Source organism: Hemiscyllium ocellatum, chromosome 28 (genome assembly GCF_020745735.1).
Source record: "Hemiscyllium ocellatum isolate sHemOce1 chromosome 28, sHemOce1.pat.X.cur, whole genome shotgun sequence".
Classification (NCBI taxonomy): domain Eukaryota; kingdom Metazoa; phylum Chordata; class Chondrichthyes; order Orectolobiformes; family Hemiscylliidae; genus Hemiscyllium; species Hemiscyllium ocellatum.
The window spans coordinates 21,860,531-21,881,846 of NC_083428.1; the positions used below are offsets into that span (position 1 = coordinate 21,860,531).

The 21,316-nt window shown below is 42.3% G+C and overlaps 1 protein-coding gene across 5 annotated transcripts in view; it reads left to right on the top strand.

Annotated features, from left to right (window-relative positions):
* LOC132828933 (phospholipid-transporting ATPase IC-like) overlaps positions 1-21,316 on the top strand; it is a 120,048-nt gene that overhangs the window by 64,495 nt on the left and 34,237 nt on the right. For all 5 annotated transcript variants that reach the window (XM_060846143.1, XM_060846145.1, XM_060846144.1 and 2 more), the window contains exons 15-20: positions 225-256; positions 1,273-1,429; positions 9,536-9,724; positions 11,601-11,713; positions 17,049-17,213; positions 20,713-20,824. In XM_060846143.1, the coding sequence (XP_060702126.1) occupies positions 225-256; positions 1,273-1,429; positions 9,536-9,724; positions 11,601-11,713; positions 17,049-17,213; positions 20,713-20,824 (768 nt within the window). The remainder of the gene's footprint in view (positions 1-224; positions 257-1,272; positions 1,430-9,535; positions 9,725-11,600; positions 11,714-17,048; positions 17,214-20,712; positions 20,825-21,316) is intronic.

A 21,316-nucleotide genomic window follows, 5' to 3' on the forward strand; every position in this document is an offset into this window, starting at 1 on the left:
AATATCAGGTTGTTGCCAACAACTTGGGCTTCAATCCCTGTCATGGCTGGAGTGGCTTTAGGATTTCCCTCCTTGCCCTGGCCACGCTGGAGGGTTCTGGTACTGTGGGTGAGGCTTGCCTTTGGAGGAAGAATTGAAGCAGGATATTGTGGATTGTAGAATGAATTATCAATGAACAATATTTTATACTTCATAAATTACAAGTTGAATTCTTTGACTTTCAGGCAATCAATTTGATGATGCCAAAAACGCAAAGGTAAGTGTTTTGTCATCAAAATGATCTGTTAGCAATCAGTTTTATGATATTGACAGTCCTTGAGTTTTGAGCTTCAGTTCAAACCTGTGAATCATTAAGTACTGCTGCTTTACTGCAGATGATCACAGGAAGATAGACAGGGCTCCCTTCTGACTTTGCTTTTTTTTAATTAGAATCTCTACAGTACAGATCAAGCCCACTTGGCCCATTGAGTCAGCACCAACCCCTGAAGAGAATCCCACCCTACCCATCTAACCCTGTATTTTCCATGGCCAATCCACCTATCCTAATCTTTGGACTGTGGAAAGAAACTAGAGCACCTGAAGGAAACCCATGCAGACATGGGGAGAATGTGCAAACTCCACACTGACAGTAGCATGAAGTTGGAATTGTGCTGGTCCTGTGAGGCAGCAGTGCTAGCACTGAGACACTGTGCTACCCGTGAATCTTCTTATCATAAAACTCTAACTGGGCTGCTCCAGGATGAGCATTGATGCCTCGAAACCACTCATAGCATAACACAACAAAATACAATGGAAAGGGCAAAATGGGCTGCTCCTGTTCTTGTGTTTCTGTAACTAAATTAGGTTAAATGTACTCCCATCTTCCGAATAAATATTTGATCAAAGTTGAAAGCAGAATCATCAGTATGTTATGTGTGGGCTTCCTGAAGACACTCTTCATCTCCGTGTCTGCTGATACTTCATCCTGGGCTGTTTTCTTGGCAGTTATCAGTCCCAGTTTGGCATTGCCTTGTTCTCTTAGTGGAAGGGGAACGAGATAGATCCCAGGGCTGCCTCTGCTGGAGCAGACATTGAAGCTGTGCTGTTGGGGTTATTCTGAGTGACATGCTAACCATCCAGATAATTGAACTCTGTAGTTCTGAACATGTTGCATGAAGTATTTCAGTTCTGATTCTGTAGTTCTGTGCTTCAACCAATGATGAATTCCATGTTCACTGATTGTCGTGAAACTCTTCTTACAACTCACTGAGACAGTCCCTGGGATATTTTCAGGTAGTTGACTTTAGCTGGAACACATTTGCTGATGAGAAGCTGAAGTTTTATGACTACTCGCTGTTGGAACTGATTCGTTCAGGAGATGACCCAGGAGTTCATGAATTCTTCAAATTATTGGCGGTTTGTCACACAGTAATGGTGGAGGCCAAAGATGGTGAGTTTGAGCTGGCATTGTTTCCTAGTCATTAGTTTATTGTGATTATTGTGGCTTATGGTGAGAGATGCAGGCAAAATATTTCTTTAATATTAAATAGGTTGTTTCCATTGTGCCTAAACTAACTCTCTTTACTCCACCAACGAGTGCAAGACTGCTCTCCATGTTAAATATCATGAGAGCATTGGAAGTAGGAGCAGGAGTAGGCCAGACACCCCTCAAACCTGTCCTGCCATTTCATAAGCTCATGGTTGATCTGCCCCAGGCCCCAACTCCTCCTGTGTGCCAAAACATCATCGCACTGAACTCCCCAATATTTCAAATACTTAGAATTAGCATTAGGTTTTATTTTCATGTGTACTGAAGTACAGAAATACAAGAGTACAGTGAAAACTGTACGAAGTTGCCATTTCCGGTGCCATCTTAGATGTAAAGATACTTAGGTACAAAGTAGAAAAACAAAGAAATCTAGTTCCATTACAATCCTTCTATAGTCATGGGACTGCAGTAGCTCCACACTGGGCTTTTCCCTTGAGGCCACACTGTCTCCTCACACTGGACTTGCACTCCCCACGAATACTTGCTGTACCCCCACACTGGGCCCACTCACCCCATGAGGGCACAGTCTCCCCTCACACTGGGCCTGCACTCCCCACAAGGGCCTACAATCTCCACAAGGGCCTGCTCTCCCCACACTGCCCGCACTCCCCACAAGGACTAACTCTCCCCTGCACTGGGCCTGCACTCGCCACACTAGGCCCCCACTCCCTCGCACTGGGGACCGCACTCCCCACGAGAACCTGCACTCTCTACAACGGCCTGCTCTCCCCACACTAGGCCCGTACCCCCACAAGGTCCTCACTCTCCCCTGCATTTGGCCTGTTCTCTGCCGAGCCCCCCATCTGGGCTCACCAGCCACTTCGCTGGTGAACAACACTTGACGTCCTCAATGCTCATGAAAATGAACAGAAATATGAATAGAAGATTGATAGACTTCTGAAAGCGGTGCAGGATTCAAGTTAAATTTAACTCACAAAAATTGTTGCACTCAAAGAGCAAGTGATAATTGGTGGAAATTTTATGCTTTAGATTGGGATTTCATATCTCAGTGATCTTGCCTCCACAACTCTCTCGGGTAGAAAATTCCAGACATTTACTGCTGTCTAAGTGTCCCCTTATTCTATAACTGGGGGACCTAATTGAAGGTTCCCCCAACAGAGTAAACATCCACTCAGCATCTAGTCTGTCAAGCTACCTCAGAATCTCATGCATTTATATGTTCTGAACTTAATGAAGTGAAGAGCATTTTGTAAGCAGTTTTACCCATTTAGAAAAAAGAAACCCAAAGCTGCTTTTAAGAGCACTTGCATAGCTTAAAGCTTACAAACTTGTGGAAAGTTGCTGTTAAGATTTTAAATTATATAGAACCAAGAGGATATTTCAAGTCATTGATTGCTGGAATCATTGCATCAACATATCCTGGGCATATTGTGTCTATTTTCTGATAAGTGCTTTTGTTGGGTAAGGCTGCACAACTGGCCTGTTCAGTTCTGCTTTCAAATACTCATCAGTATGATCCCACACTGTTTCAGATAGACAGTTGGTTAAGAAAGGACAGACAAACCAGTATTTTAGAAGTGGCCATTGCTGGGAAATAATTGAACCAGGTGCTTACAATACAAACACATTGAGTGGAATATTCCTAGGCAAGGTGAGGAAGGTTTTCATCTCTGCAAGACTCAGATCCCCTAAAATTAATGTTAAACAGAAGCGCCAACATCATTGAGTCATAGAGATGTACAGCATGGAAACAGACCCTTCGGTCCAACCCGTCGATGCCGACCAGATATCCCAACCCAATCTCATCCCATTGGGTGCTGGTCCTGCTCTTCGGTTTCTGCGGGACAAAATTAAAACCAAACATGGAAACTACTCCCTTTGTAAGTCATTAAGATGATTAAAAAGTCATTTAAGAACCATTTCAATGCTCATTTCTGGATTTCCCAAACTGTCAGCCTACCTGGTCCGGAGGGGATCCCAGAGGTGGATGGCTCCCTGGTCCCTCCGAGATGGATGGCTAATGCCACATTTAATTTAAAGAGCCAACACTAACTTCAGTGTTAGGAAATCAAGTTCCTGACCAGCAAATGGCTCTACAGTTCTCGCAGCAGCTAATCCACAAAATTTGCCATTCTGACCTTATTTTAATAAAAAGCTTCAACTCAATCTGTTATCATTTATCATTAATTTGCAAAATTTCAATTTTTTGCAGCAGTGAGGTAGCATTAGCTAAAGTGATAGAGTCATTGCAGTCCATCCAGAAGAACTGGTAGATGTAAGGCTGATATAAAGTTAAGCAGGCAATTCCCACTATAAAACCTGAAACCTATAAGATTCTTGGGGGGTTTGACAGGTTGGTTGTGGAGAGGTTGGGACCAGAGGGCACAAGTTCAGAGTAAGAAGGGAGCCATTTATGACCAAGATGAGATAGATTTCTTTTCTCTGTGAGGATGATGAATCTGTGGAGGTCTATTGAGGCTGGGTTGTTAGCATACTCAAGGCGGAGGGAGATAGATTTCTAATCATTAATGAAATTAAGGGTTGTTGTGTTAGGGCAGGATTCTGGAGTTGAGGATTACAACATTGGCCATGAATGGTGGGGAAGACTTGATGGGCCAAATGGCCTACTTCTGCTCCTCTGTCTTAAGGTTTTATATGGGTGGGTGTGGAAACTAATCATGGATAAAGTTAACATAAAAGTATCAAGTGATTATCAGAGACACATCTTGGAGATTTTCGAACAATCAGTGAGTGTAAATATTCAAACTTCGATGAATATTTCCATTGACTCTGTCAAAAGAAGTTGCAATTCATAGGTCATTTTTGTAGGCAACTTATACTTCCTTGGTGCATGCATCCTTTTGGGATGTTTTGCAGAGAGAAATCAACACAATGCCATCTCACCCACTTCAGAAAAGCAAGTCGCAGCACCTAACGCTGTTTCTCACAGCAGATGCCACAGAAACATTCCTGACGATCTATGTAATCAACCCTTTTTAAAATGAAAGTCCAAACTGAGGTTGACAAGACTGAGAAGAAATAAATCCTTTGGGCAAGTTGAGACAAAACAGAAGAAGTGAAATTGATACAACTCAAGGAGATGAGAAAAGATATGGAGGGTGGAATTTAATGCATTCCACAGAAACCCTGGAGGCAAAAGGAGCATTTAATCAAGTCGGGGAATGGTGGATGGGAGCCACATTGCCTTTGGACCTCTGCCCCATTAAGTCTGAGGTGGGAAGGCTGATGGAGGACCTTCCCTCTTAATGGCCTCTTCCTGCAGCCGCTAGTATTGACCCAACTGCATTAATAAGTGGGAGGAGGGAATGGTTTCAAGCAGTGCAAGTGAGTGAGAAGTGGGAGAGGGGAGAGGGCAGGAGCAGTGAGGGAGCTGGGGGGGGTGGGAAGATGTGAGGGGTGGTAGGAGTATGGGGAGTGAGAAATAAGAGGAGGGTAGGGATGTTGCTATGTCAGTTAGCCATAAAATAAACCTCTGGGTTTGTTTACAGGATTCCGGGGGAAGTGATCGCTCGCTGCGTGACTGAGAAACTCAACATAGGAAAAGAGATATAGAGCTGAGACTCCCATTCCTCACCTTCCCACCACTAAAGTAACAGAATGGAATGGAGCAAACCTGTCATTGATCTGAATTAGATAGGGGAATATCTTGGGATGGCTTCCCACTCTTAGGCCTTATTTAATCCACAAAATGAGCCCTTAGTCTGGGGCTCTGGGGAAAGGTAGGAAATAGCAGTCTTTGCAATTTTTGAGAAGATTTGTAGCTCAGGTTGAGGTTCAAGTTGTAAGTTTTCTCACTGAGCTGGAAGATTTGTTGTCAGAGTTTTGTCACATGCTAGGGAACATTGTCAGTGATTCTCTGGTAAAGCGCTGATGTTATGTCCCACTTTCTATTTATGTACCTTGGTCTCAAAAAACTAGTCACCAGGATACATGAGCACTAACTAGCCACCAAAGGACATGACCCACCATCACTAGTATCTCTACATACCGATAAAGAAGGACACCACTTCGACTGGGACAATACATCCATCCTGGGACTGGCTAAACAGAGACAAGCATGGGAATTCCGAGAGGCCTAGTATTCAAACCGGAACTCCATCAATAAAACATGGATTTGCACTCCATTTACCAATCTCTGAGAAAAAGAACCGAAAATAAATGGGCAACAACACACTGCAGTACCCAGGAACTACGAGCAGCAGGAGAGAAATACCTATACACCGTATTCAAGAAAACCAGGTACCCAATAAACACAGTTCCCTGATTCCGAAACAACAAACCCAAACAAGCAGACACAATGCACCCAGAAACTCTAGCCACATTACCATAGAACAAAGACATCTCTGAAATGACTACCAGACAGCTCCGAACCCTTGGCATCATGGTAGCTCACAAACCTACCAATACACTGAAACAGTGGCTGATGAACCTAAAGGACCCAATACCAACAACCAGAAAAATGAATGTCATTTATAAAATACCATGCCAGGACTGTAACAAACACTACATCGGACAGACACGTAGAAAACTAGTCACCAGGACACACAAACACCAACTAGCCACCAAAAGACACGACCAATACCACAAGTATCCTCACATACAGACGAAGAAGAACACACTTTGACTGGGGCAATGCATCCATCTTGGGACAGGCTAAACAGAGACACGCACGGGAATTCCTAGAGGCCTGGCATTCAAACTGAAACTCTATCAATAAACACATCGATTTGGACACCATTTACCAACCTCAGAGAAAAAAGAGCCAGAAATGATATCACCCACCTTCACAGACCAAGATGCATAAATAGAAAAAAAGGGCATAACATCAACGCTTCACTGGAGGCTCACTGATGATGCTATCTAGCACGGTGACAAAATATCTGAAAACAAACCTTCCAGTTCATCGAGCAAACTTACAACCTGAATAGCAGTCTTCATCAATCCTTGAGACTCTGTGCACCAAAATGAAAGATACACAGCCAGTTAATCGATAAGTGGCCTCAAGTGAGGCAAAATCTATTTTTATTCTGAAAACTACAGAGGAACCTCGATTATCTGAATGAGGTGGGCGGGCACTGTTTTTTTGGGATAATTGATTATTCGGTTAATTGATTTCCTCTGGGGTTCAGAGTTCTCTGGTAAGTCTGTTCCCCATTCAGGAGATAAGGCAGCAGCGCACTGCACGTGAGCCACCGCCCCCAACCCTGTCCGTCCCCACCCCCTGCCTGCCCCTAACCTTGTCCGCACCCCACCTCGCCCTCAACCCTGTCCGTGCCAGCAACCCCCAACCCCATCTGCCCCTCCAACCCCGCATCCCTGTCCGCCCCCACCCACCATCCGACCCCCGTCTTGTGCCCCTGACCCCACTTCCCACCCTGGCGCAGCCGGACTGGACACCAACCACAAGACTGCTGCTGCCTTTGCGGAGTAAGTCTCCAAATAGTGCGCACATACACACACAACGTTTTTTGACAGGTTCCACCTCTGCCCTGTACAGGACAGTGTTGGAGAGATTATCTGGGGAAGGGGGGTTTGGGGCACACCCCTGTGTCGAACTCCAGGGAAAGTGTGGAAGTGGGGGGGTTGGGGGAACAGCTCTCGGCAGCATTTTAGTGAGCCAAGTTCATTGTTAATCATTGTACCTGCAAACAAAAGACGCGTTCAGGGTTGTAACAGCTCTGATGTAATGTTTCTGTCGGGACCTCGAGATCTCGTTTGGATAATCCGATATTCGGATATTTGATATTTGGATAATCGGGGTTCCTCTGTTTGTCAGGTTAACGCTATGGTTGGCAAAAACAGCCTTAAAAAATACGTAGATGTAGATGCAGGAATGATTGAGCATTGGAAAATATCAACATAGCTTTTGAATAATGCTGAAGAGCACATGTTGCCAGTTAAAGTGGGTATGAGGAATAGGACAGGAGTACACCCAGCTGATGGGTCAGGGTGCATTACTCACAGGATCTAACTGTAGATGTGGTATGCCCATATTTTGCACCAGCAGAAGCAGACCCACCCTATCTGTTCAGTCATTTGGTTCAAGACATAATTTTAAAGAGAGTACCTTAAAGACCATAAGACCATAAGACATAGGAGTGGAAGTAAGGCCATTCGACCCATCGAGTCCACTCCGCCATTCAATCATGGCTGATGGGCATTTCAACTCCACTTACCCGCATTCTCCCCGTAGTCCTTAATTCCTCGAGACATCAAGAATCTGTCATTCTCTGCCTTGAAGACATTTAGCGTCCCAGCCTCCACTGCACTCTGTGGCAATGAATTCCACAGGCCCACCACTCTCTGGCTGAAGAAATGTCTCCACATTTCTGTTCTGAATTGACCCCCTCTAATTTTAAGGCTGTGTCCACAGGTCCTAGTCCCCTCGCCTAACGGAAAAAATTTCCTATTGACCACCCTTTCCAAGCCATGTATTATGTTGTAAGGATAAAGGAAGAAAGACAGCTGTAATGAAGACATCACAGGGCTTAGACATTTTTTTTTTGTCATTTATATAAGTAATTTGGATGTGAATATAGGAGGTATGGTTAGTAAGTTTGCAGATGACACCAAAAGAGGTGGTGTGTGAACATCTCAGAATGCAACAGGACCTTGATCAGATTGGCCAATGGGCCAAGGAGTGGGAGATTAAGTTTAATTTAGATACATATAAGGTATTGATTTTGCTAAGGCAAATCAGGGCAGGACTTAAACAAAGAGACCTAGGGGGTGCAGATACATAGTACCTTGAAACTGGAGACACACGTGTTTGGGACACTTGCCTTCATTGGTCAGAACATAGAGTTGGAAAGTTATGTTGCAATTATACAGGAATTGGTGAGGACACTTATGGAATACTGTGTAATAATTCTGGTCACCCTTCTATAAGAAAGATGTTGCTAAACACAAGAGGGTGCAGAAAAGATTTACAAGGATGTTTCTTGTACAAGAGGTTTGAGCTGTATGGAGAGGCTAAGTATGTAGGGCTTTTTTCCCTGCAACATCAGAGGCTGAGGAGTGACCTAAAAGAGGTTTACAAAGCATGAGGGACATGGATATGGTGAATAGGCAAGGTATTTCTCCTAAGGTGAATGAGTCCAAAACTAGAAGGCATAGGTTTATGGTGAGAGGAGAAAGATTTAAAAGGACCTGAGGGATTTTAACCCTACTGCGAATCCTCTTGCAAGGATTGAAGAATCCTCTTGCCTTGAAGAAGTTTTCCTCCTCTCTCTAAAAGAATCTCAGGGAGTACCTCTCCCACTGCAACTCCCAGGTCATTTCCTCTGCTCTGAAGCTCTTCCACCTATTGTACTCTGTGCTACTTTCTCCCCACCCCCAACCTCCTCTCATTTATCTCTCTACCCTTCAGGCACTCTGCCTGTCTTCCTGATGAAGGGCTTTTGCCCGAAACGTCGATTTTCCTGCTCCTCGGATGCTGCCTGAACTGCTGTGCTTTTCCAGCACCACTCTGGAGGCTGGAAAAGCACAGCATCTGGAAGGGAACATGAATAGGATGGGTTCAGCAGGATATGGGCCAAATGCTGGCAAATGGGACTAGGTCAGATTGGGATGTCTGTTCCATGTGGATGAGTGGAACTGAAGGATCTGTTTCCATGGTATACGACTCTATATCATAGATCTATGACTTAGTTTGCATTTGTTGAGTTTGACCCTCCCTCAGGCCAACCTAAAAACAAAATATAGAAAACAGTGGATTCCCTATTACAGCATTCTGCTTTTTTTTGAAAGATGTGCCCAGTAGCAGGGATTGGGCAGTGACTTGGTGAAATGCGATCACTGGACTAATTTAGGTTTCTGTTTCAGTTAGGATCTCCCTATTCCAATTTACAGAAGGTAATCAGTGCTGGATGCAATTAATTATATTGCTCAGAAACAGTCTGTTTCAGCCCGGTGCTACTGAATTATATCTTCTGTGTTCATTGGGAACTCTGAAACCTAATTTGACAGAATTTCCTGACCTCTTCTATTTAGAAACTGAAGTTTTCTTATTTTCTTATCTTCAAGGTCAGCTTACATACCAAGCTGCTTCCCCAGATGAAGAGGCTCTGGTAACTGCAGCAAGAAACTTTGGCTATGTGTTTCTGTCACGTACGCAGGACACAATAACCATTAGTGAGCTGGGAGTTCAGAGGACATATACAGTGCTGGCAATGTTGGACTTCAACAGCTGCCGAAAGAGGATGTCTGTTATCTGTAAGTACGCAAAGAAAACAAATTTAAAAATACATTTCCACTTCCAGAGCTTTTAAGAGAAAATGCAGCGCATTGAATCCGTGAGGACATCCAGTCAGCTGCATTCCCTCCACTCTATCCCTGTAGCTATTTACGTTTACTCCCCTCAAGTGTGCATTGAATTACCTTTGGAGACTGTTAATCATTTCTGCTACTACCACTCTGCATTACCACCCTCTCAACGTATGTAGAAGGTTTTTATTTCTATATGGGGGAGATCTATTTCTTAACGCATTGACTGCTTTTTATTCCTGTTCTCTGCCAAGCAACCAAGAAGATGGGCAAAAGTCTACCCTAGTTCATATGCCAATCAGTCACCCATCTGAGTATTGTGCCTCCTTTTCAGAACATGCAGTCTGATTACTTGTCACATTTTAAAAGAGGGTGAAGCACTGTAGCCGAGTGGTATTACTGGATAACTCACCACAGACACAGCGTGAATTTCTATAATTCCATAATTCTTGTTCCATGGCTTGTTGAACCACTTTTTATAGAATTGAAAGTCAAATGTACACTGTAAGATGAAGTCACCCAGGTAAAGGTAGACAAGCAGGAGGCTGGAAGAACACAGCAAGTCAGGCAGCATCAGGAGTCGGAGATATCAACGATTCGGGTATAACCCTTCTTCAGGACTGGGGATGGGAGTAAGGGGAGCTGCAGATAAAGGAGGGGGTGGGGGCATGGTGGGAAGGGTTTTGGGTGGGAAGGGGGTGGCGGAGTGGTGAGGTAGGGATAGGTGAACACAGGTAGAGGGTACAGCCTGGTTGGTCGATGGGAGGGATGGATCTGGTTGGTAGGTGGAAGGAAGCTTCAGTCAGTGGAATGGAAGGGAGGGGGAGGGGCTGGAAAGGGAGTCAGGGGATGGGAAGGAGGTCATTTGAAATTGGAGAAACGTTGACTTCTCTACTTCCTGATGCTGCCTGGCTTGCTGTGTTCTTCCTGCCACTTGCTTGTCGACCTTGGATTCCAGCCTCTATAGTTATTTTGTTTCTACCCAGGTAAAAGTGGCAGTTTTCATTCCCCAAAGTTTTTTATTGATGTAAGAGGTTTTTCACAGCAATTCATTGGCTTTCTTTGACATTGTTCTGGTACAAACAGGTACCAGACTATTTGAGCTAAAACTTAATTGACAATAAACCTTGTTTACAAGTATAAAACCACTCCCTAATGTTCAACTTGGTGTGTTGTGCACATATTCTGAGCCAGAGGTGCAGAGTCTGCTAAATTTGAAGAGGATGAATTATTAACACTCAGAGACAATGTCAGGATGTTTTGCATATGTATTGTGGAGGCCAAACATTTGTTTCAGGAACTCTTTCCTAAACTGGACTATTCTGAATAGAGCCACAATGCGTTCTGAGATCCAAGTGCTATCTAACCATAAGAACAGAAAGTATAACTTCAAAACAAAACTGACTTGCATCTGCCACCTTGTCCCATTACTCTCCACAGCACATACTGGGCATCACAGCTGAAATGTTTCTTGGCTTGTAGAATTGTTTCCTCTAAGGAGGATGGTACCACATGGAAATAAGCCATCCTCCCTGTCTATGAGGTCAGCGTTTCAATTTTATTTTTCCTACTCTCTGCAGTTCTCCTGGGCTCTGCTGGAACCAGAAAATCGAAAACAATTTGACTACAAAATTAAGCTCTGGGTTTGTTGTGCTCATTTTATTTTTGGAAAGCATCACACTTTGTGATGCATTCCTGATGAAATGCAATATCTCCTCTTCTATTTGTGGCCCTGAGCCCAATCTCAGTTGATCGATGTTGCGAATTCTTTGAAGTTGTGAAAGTTCATGTGCCTAGGTTCACTTGGAACACTTTTATTCTACAGTGGAAGATTCAGAGGGAAAGATTAAACTGTACTCCAAAGGAGCAGATGCGGTGATATATGAAAGGCTTTGTCCAAACTGTCCCCACAAGGAGAGCACTCAAATGGCACTTGATGTAAGGCTACACATTTCTTTTTCCCATATTCAAATTATCTGAATAGTGAGGACTGTGGGTGCATTCAAATGTCATTCAAATGTTTAGCAGTCTTTATGTTTTTCAGAGTCCGTGGGAAGTAGCAATTGTCATTTTTTTGTGCATCCCTTCATATTGTCGTCACTTAATAATTTCCTCAATCCCCAGTCTTATAAATGCTATGTTGGTGAAATTCTTCAGCTTCCATTTGTTTTATGGGGAATTGCAGATCCCAGGGGTTGAGGAATGTCAATCCATATTGAACTGATAAATTGCTTTGATATTTTCTGCTGGGCAGTTTACTCTGGAGTTGTTAGAGAATGGCACCACCCAAAAGCAGGAACACACACTTCATTGGAATATTTATACACAACAACCAGTGCAGTACTGCCAGGTTAAGGTGAACACTTGCCAGTGGCCTCTTGTAATGCAATCATTGCCTTCATTGCTCTGACCTCTGAGTGTAAGAATGAGGACATTATGTTGAGGTTGTACAGGACATTGTTGAGGCTTCTTCAGGAGTACTGTGTCCAGTTCTGGTCGCTCTGCTGTTGGAAAAATCTTATTAAGTTCGAGAAGGTTCAGAAGAGATGATGCCATGAATGGAGGGTTTGAGTTAAAAGAAGAGGCTAGATAGGCTGGGAGATTTCAAAGCAGAGATTGATAGATTCTTGTTGTCTCGAGGAATTAAGGGCTACAGGGAGAACACTGGTAAGTGGAGTTGAAATGCCCATCAGCCATGATTGAATGGCGGAGTGGACTCAATGGGCCGAATGGCCTTACTTCCACTCCTATGTCTTATGGTCTTATGGTCTTATGATTTTTCCACCAGAGCATAGAAGCGAGATGTGACCTTACAGAAGTTTGTAAAATCATGAAGGGTATAAATAAGATGAATGGCAGGTGTTTTTTCCCATGGTGAGGGATTTTAAGACTAAGGGGCACATTTCTATGGTGAGAGGAGGGAGATTTAAAAAAGACATGGGGACAATTTTTTTTTACACAGAGAATGGTTCATGTGCGGAATGAACTTCCAGAGGAAGTGGTGGAAGTGGATACAGTTACAACGTTTAAAAGACATTCAGATAAGTACATGAATAAGAAATGTTTGGAAGGATAGGGGCCAAGCTCAGGCAAGTGGGACTAGTTTAGTTCGGGATTATGGTCAGCATGGACTGGTTGGGATGAAGGGTCTGTTTTTGTGCTCTATGACTCTAGTCATCATAGCGAGTACTTGGTGGCATTGAGGGTCTCTGTCATGTGAAAATTATGAACATTTGTGAATCAACAAACAAACTTTTTTTTTGTCAAGATCCTCGCTAATGTTCTACCATCGTGGAAATTATTGGTCCTGTTTGTTTTTTAACAAGGTGGTCAGGGGAGCTTGTGGATGGGCATGGAACCTGTAAGTGGTGGTCCGGCTGGTCATCATATGTTTACATGTGATTCAAACCTGACCAAATCCATGACTTGATGGAGGATGGGTGATAAAATTAATGGAATAGGTTTGCTGATCTCCTCCTCACTTGCTCAAAAGGCAGGGTAAAATCAGGACATGGCAAGTCAGCAACACTTATCAGTGAGGATAAGGTACTAATATCATTTTAACTACAATTCTGCCAGATTCAGTAAATCATTTAAAATCAGGGCCATCCTCAATTCTCAGGTGAACTGATGAATTTAGAAGATCAGACAAAGGAAGTTGGAGATTGAAGACCTCTAGGGAAATCGTATGATACATGCTGTAACACAGTCAGCATACTCATGTAGAATAACTTAAGACTGTGAAATAAAAAACCTGGATGGTTTGTCGTTTAAGCACTAATTCTCATGTGAATTGTGAATAATAGGAAATTCTGTGTTTGCTGAAAATACAATTATGCAATATTTTCTCTTCTAATACATTTTAAGAAAACTATTTACTTCAGTAATTGTTGCATCAACATAATGTTGATAACCACCACCACCACCCTCACCCTGACTTTAAGCAACATTTTTCCATGTAAATGGGATAACTTCAGTGATGATATATACAGAGGGGATTTTTAGAGGCACACAACTGTTCATCATTTCCACAATACAGGACACAAATTCCGCACAGTTCACTGTGAGAATTGCATCACAAGAGGTGACAGGAGTGAATTCTCTTTAAGTTGTACTGTTGCTGGGAATAGATTCTTGTGAAAATTCTGATACACGCACTTAAAACAAAACTGACATACCTCAACTGGACATTGAGTAGGTAAAGTTATATTTTTCAAACACCAGAATACTCTTCTTGGCGTGCTCATTTCGGCTCTAATACTGCACCCGAGGCCATCAATATGGTGCCCTTTTCTCTTAAAATGGTTTGATGTCAAATTATATTAAATAATGCTCCTGTAAGGTATTGCTGGGTAATTTTACTGTGTAAAAGGTGCTATATAAATGCAAGTTGTTGATTAGTGCTCTAACTCATTAGAACAAAAGCCAAGTAGTGCAACGAGCTGTTCTGATTGGAAGTAAATTAATTTAAGAAACACAAGAGCCACTTGCCCAGAGGATTTCAAAGCAAGTTCACATAAATGTCCCTGATATTGTGTGCGAAGGTGGTATCATTATTGCACCTTCTTTCCTAACATCGATCTTAGATCTCTTTAATATTTAGCTTGGATTTAGACCTGTTGTCACTGTCTCTGTCTAGAATTAGTTGTGAATCTAACATGGGAACGATGTAGCCACCTAAACCAGTTCGCATGGTGGTAAGCCCGTAAATGTGGGTGATGATGAAAATGGCAGATGCAGGTACACTGAACAACGTTTAAAAGACATTTGGATAAGTTCATGAACAGGGACCATTGGGTCATGGGCCAAGCGCAGGCAGTGAGACTAGTTTAGTTAGGGAACATGGTCAGCTCAGACTGAAGGGTCTGTTTCCATGCTATATGACTCTGTGAATCTATGTAAGTTTACCAAAGAACAAAGAGATCAAAGAACAAAGAACAGTAGAGCAGAGGAACAGGCCCTTCAGCCCACTGACACATGATGCCTTTCCAAAATAAAAATCTTTTGCTTGGATATGGTTTGTATCCCTCTCTTCCCTACCTATTCATGTATCTGTCAAGATGCATCTTAAATGTTACTATTATATCTGCTTCACCATATCATACATCACTGGGTCATTTGGCAGGGCATGACTTTGGTGTCAGTTGCCTGCATCACCTAATACATGTGCAAGAAATGGCACCATATTGAAATGGCAGGGGGCCCTGCATTACAGTTACAAGTCAGCATGCACTGGTAAATACACAACATGTTGTTCATCTGCAGCATTGATCTCCTCCAGTGCTCGAGGGTGAAGTAGAGGGTGAATGATTCCCATAATGCCAAAACCTCTCTAGAGGCAGCCTCCGAGAAGAAAGGTTTTTCAAAAGCAATTCACCGTCCTGTGATACACACTCCCATCTATCAAGTTAGGCAAGCCATAAAAAAGTCACCAGCTTTCACTGGGTGGTTTAATGAATATGTGTATTTCACTAAACCAGGGAGGCAGAATTATATTGCATCAAATCATATTTAAATTTATGCAAGTCAGTAATTAAACATACCAGTGTGCTCCCCATTCTAATGAGCAAGTCTCCCATTTTGTTACCTTCCCTGCCCCTACCTTCATTGCTTACAGTTTGTTTGCTGCTGGGAATCTGATGTGATGCCTCCCACACCATTCTCTGTATTTGCCTATTATCTTGGGTACTCCCCAGTCCATGCAAAATCCAGCACCCCCAAGTTGGAACATAAACCCCTGCTGTTGATCCTGTCTGTGATGATCTGTGTGTAGTCTTTGCTGCACAATGAGGATTTGATTGTAGCCATTTTCCCTAAGGATCCAACTGCTAACATACAATATAATGATGGCATTATGGTCTCATGTTTGTAGTGTTTATGTAATGAGTTATAGATCTTTTTGCACTTGGTAATGTGTAGTGGGAGCATAACATCAGCATTGTGATACCCTAAGAATAAGTGATAACTCCCATTTGTCAGAACTGTATGAGGCAATAATTGGCTCCAATATAAATTAACTTTGAGTGCGTTGGGCTGAGGTGTTTAATCAAAGTGCTGGAACAATGATTAACACAAACACCGCAACCAAACAAAACATATTAACAAATGCAGTGCTAGGGACTTGAAATAAGTACTCAATTTAAGATAGTGAGAAAATGAAAATCATTGAATACATTTCAAATTCTCTGGGTACATTACTTCCTTTAGTTTCACTTCTCATTTTTATGCTGAATTTCATTAATTAAAGTTGCAGCCATATCACATGAAAACAACTGGGCACATTGTCAATGAATAAATCTTGATGATTACAGTATTATAACATCATATAATACAATTATTGTATCAAGATTGGATAATACTGTCACATTGTCAAGTAACAAATCATTTTTGCTTATTGATTAGTTCCAGTCAGAACTGGTGAACTAATGTACTGATCTCCTGACCTGGCATTCTTTTGTTAGTTCTCCGGTGTAGCCATTCTGCAAGTTGCTCTATCCCATTTATTAATGGGTTTACACTGGCCATTTTGAAATTTGATGTGATGTTTGCAAAAGGCTTCATATGAGCGATTTGACAACACCAGTGATTCAGGAATGTCGTCCATAAGGCCTGAGAGCAAATCAAAGCCTCAATCTTGATATCACTTTGAGTGTTTTAGTTCTTTGTTGATTAAGAATTGAGTCAGTGTGCCATCCTGGAATATTCCAAATTGGAGTGGGGAAAAGAGTGACATAACCTATCATAATCTGTCTGTCAGCTGACCTTGAATGACACTGACTGAGACACAGCTCATCTCACTGTTTCATTGAAGAGCATGAGAAACAGCGAGGCCATTAAACATAGAAACACAGAAAAAAACCCATCTGGGATAGAAGCAAGCCATTCAGCCCATTATGTCTGTGCCAGTTGTGCTTTAAAGTATGGCATTGCATAACATTCAAATCTTGGCCTAAAGTCATTCTTTTCAAATGATTCAAATACATTTTAAAGATATTTTATACAATTCTGAATATCACTTGAAAAGTCTAACTTTTCAAATGTATTTCTCCCCGATGTACTGTAAATATTTTTCATTATAAATAGGTTAGCATCCCAGCATAAATATTAGAAAGAGCCTCCCTTGCTTATGAAATATTGTTGAGGTAGGCAGCATAGGGAATACTGTATCTTCAATAATCTTTTCACACATAAATTGTGGCATAAATCAATGCTAGCTTGAAGGTAAGCTTCATTTGCCAGGACTGTGTTTTGAAAATTGATATGCTTTCTGCAGTACTTTGCTGCGGAAACACTGCGGACATTGTGTCTGGCATACAAAGAAGTGGAAGAAAGCTACTTCAAAGACTGGAACCAAAGGCACCACAAAGCTAGCGTCATTCTACAGAATCGTGGAAGGTTGCTCGATGAGTTGTATGAAGAAATTGAAAGAGATCTGATGGTAAGCCATAGGCTTTATTTAATAGTTATGCCCTGGAAGAGGTATTTGCAAGTCAAACCCTTTCATTTGCTAACTAATAGACACAATAATGGCTGTTTCTACCAGTTTGTTGCCTCTGAGCATCATTATTTATATATAGCCAATAGGATCCTTTGCCAGGAGAATCTCATTATTTAGACCTTTAATAATATTGAAAGAAACACAGAACTTGATGATAAGGGTGTATGCCTAGATCAATGCAGGAGATACTTGTATAGCCATTGCTAATGTGTAATCTGGACATTTATAGTGGCCTGTTTCTCTCTGAGTTACACTCCTGCCCTGTAAATACTAAGTGGTTCACTAGGAAGACATGGTACACCAACATCCTGCTGTTCAAATCCTTGCAGAGCCTTGCCCATCCGCAACTCTGTAACCAACCTTGCTCTACAGCACATTGGTGAAGCCTCTTCTGGAATACTGTGTCCAGTTCTGGTTGCCCAAGCTGGAAAGGGTTCAGAAGAGATTAACCAGGATATTGCTGGGTATGGAAAGTTTGAGTTATAAGGAGAGGTTGGATAAGATGGGACATTTTTCACTTGGGAGTTGGAGGTTGAGAGGTGACCTCAAAGAAGTTTATAAATTCATGAGGGTTACAGATAGAGTTAACTGTAGGTGAGGGATTTCAAGACTGGGGCATATTTTTTAAGGTGAGAGGAGAGAGATTTTAAAAAAAAGACATGATGGGGCAATTATTTTACACAAGAGTGGTTCACATGTGGCATGAACCTCCCAAGGAAGTGCAATGTTTAAAAGACATTTGGGTAAGTACATGAATAAGAAATGTTTGGAGGGATATGGGCCAGGAGCAAGCAGGTGGGAATAGTTCAGTTTGGGATTATGTTCAGCATGGAATGGTTGGACCGAAGGGTCTGTTTCCATACTGTCTTAACTCTATAACTGTATTCTTCCAATTCTGGTCTCTTCCATATTCCCTCACTTTCTTGAGTCCTTGGTGGTTGTCTCTTAGCTGCTGAGCTTCGAAGCTTGAAGTCTCTCCCAAAGCTTCCTTTTCCTATAATGTGTCTTTGTTCCTTTAATATGGTCCTTTCAAACCTAACTCTTTGACCAAGCTTTTTGCCATCTGTCCTAATACCTCCTTACACTTGCTGTCAATTACATCTGATTATTTTCCTGTCAAGTGTCTTGGGACATTTTATGAGGTTACTGATGTGATAAACAACCTGTGCAGAGTGTGAGAGCTCAGCTTTCTCTTCAGTAATCTAATTGTTTTTCATAAGTGACACTTTCCTTCCTCATCATCTTATTGCTAAATATTGTATTAAATATGTAATAAGGGTCAGATGAACACTCTCCATCTGAAACTTACTGATAACTGGAAAAACAAACCTATGTTTGCTTCAGCTGAAATTTTGACAAATGTTTTTTAATGTCTCATTTTAAGAATTAATACTAAGTCTTTGTAGTTCAGGCAAACTGTGGTTTGCATACAAATGCATTTTTACTACAGTTATTTCATTTTTGTTAAAGACTAATTGGTTTAAACTTTTGAATTTGTGGTGCTATAATGTGGAGTCTGTGCAGCCCATTGCAGCTACAAAACTTTTGAATCAGAGACTGGGAAAAACTCCTTTATTTTAAACTTATTCACAGGATGTGGGCATTGCTGGCTAAGCCAGCATTTATTGCCCAGAGGGCAGTTAAGAGTCAACCACATTGCTACAGGTCTGAAGTCACATGTCAGTCCAGGTCCAGGTGGGGATGGCAGTTTGCCTCCCTGAAGGACATTAATGAACCAGATGGGCTTTTTCCTGAAAATCGACAACGATTTCATCTTCATCACTAGGCACGTTTAATTCCATATTTTTATTGATTTATGTGGGTCTCTGCATTAACAGTACAGTGACAATACACCAGGCCATTGCCTCCTTGAGATTCAGTTGAATTCAATATTGGTGTAACGAGGTGTGTTTTAGACTAGACTAGACTACTTACAGTGTGGAAACAGGCCCTTCGGCCCAACAAGTCCACACTGACCCGCCGAAGCGCAACCCACCCATTCCCCTACATTTATCCATTTTACCTAACACTACGGGCAATTTAGCATGGCCAATTCACCTGACTTGCACATTTGTGGACTGTGGGAGGAAACCGGAGCACCCGGAGGAAACCCATGCAGACACGGGGAGAGTGTGCAAACTCCACACAGTCGCCTGAGTCGGAAATTGAACCTGGGTCTCTGGCGCTGTGAGGCAGCAGTGCTAACCACTATACCACCCATTTTGCAATACCATCAATGGACCTTACTTGATCTCTTCTGAATTGTGGAATTCAAACAAGCTAATTTAACAATGTATTTAGAGAACAATTCCATTCAGATTCTGGATAGTACAAAAGACTACAAGATCAACATTAGTAAAATGGAATGAAAACAGAAAATGCTGCAGAAACACAGCAGGCCAGACTGCATCAAGCAGAGAGGGCATTCCAGATCGATTTACTAGATTGGATGAAAATCATTGATCTGTAAATATTAGATTTGATTCTCTGCCCAGATGTGCTGCCTGACCTGCTGGACTTTTCCAGACTAAGGATTCTGTGATTGTTGGGAAAAACCCTCTGGGTTCAAATATCTCCTTCGGGGCAGGAAACTACCATCCTTATCCAATCTGGCTCTTAAATAGGGATGGGCAATAAATACCAGCAGCAGCCACATACCACGAATGAATAATAGAAAAGGCTTCGAAGGGCAGGTTGCAAGCCTCCTGAAGGAGACTGGGGAACAGAAAGGTTGGTGGGGTGTCCCATTCATGGTGGCAAATGAAGCAGGCCAGAGGAAAGGCAGCTCTAGGTGTTGTCTTTTCTTTCGGGGGTAGGTTAAGCTGTGGAGAAAATGATGCTGCCAGTTGTGGTGAAAAATTTAATTTTTAATTCACACCCTGGGAGCACTGCCTGCTCTTCATTCTGCTTCTATCAAAACTAATTGCAGTCTTTAACCTTCCAGCCAACCTAAACCTACTGTCCTCTGGGGTTAAAATTCCCACTCATCAACAATTTAGCATCAGGAGGCTCCTCAAATGTGGGAACGTCACTGAGGAGGCCAAACCTTTTAACCCAATGTCCTCAGGCAGAGATGGAGGTGGCATTTGGCAGGATCAGAACTCCACCTAACTTTCCTCTGTTTGTTTTCTGGGCACTGAGGCTACTAAAAGACCCCAACATAAATCCAGCTAATCCAGATCAGGTTCCAAGCTAAATAAATGACTGGATAAAACCCTCAACAGGGATGGTAGGGATTACCAAGGAAAGCTAAAATCAAATTATAGAGGTGGAAACATTATCAGAATGGTAAGAAATTCTAGTCGACCAGGAACAGAATCTTTAGCTGTATCAATCTTCAGGCGTGGCTCTCTTACACACACTTATTTTCAGCATAACGCTTGCAAATGTGTTGAAGGCCTTTGCTTAAATGAAGTGCTTTTTTGCATTTATGTTACAGCTAGTCGGAGCCACTGCTATTGAGGATAAATTGCAAGATGGAGTCCCTGAAACCATTCAGAATTTGAAGGAGGCAGATATTAAAATTTGGGTACTTACCGGAGACAAAAAAGGTGCTGGAATCATCATAAATTATTCAAATATAATTTTTAACATTTTTCCTCACTTGTGCAAGATTTCTTTCTGGGAGAAAGTGAGCACTGCAGATGCTGGAAGTCAGAGTCGAAGAGTGTGGTGCTGGAATAGCACAGTCAGTCAGGCAGCATTCAAGGAGCAGGAGAATCGATATTTCGAGCATAAACTCTTCATTGGACCCCCGTTCCTGACGAAGAGCTGATGCTCGAAATGTCAATTTTCTTGCTCCTCAGATGCTGCCTGACCTGCTGTGCTTTTCCAGCACCACAATCTTCAACCAAGATTTCTTTCTGCCATTCACGTCCACCTACCTTTCAACAGCCAGCTAGGTTTGCTTTGTGATTATTTTTGAATGTGGTCTATCTTCGGCCAATGCAAAGACACAAGGCATCTTACAGAACAGTGGGAATGTCACAGGATTTATCAATCCAAAGACCCAGGCTGATGAGTTCACGTCACACCAGTGCTGA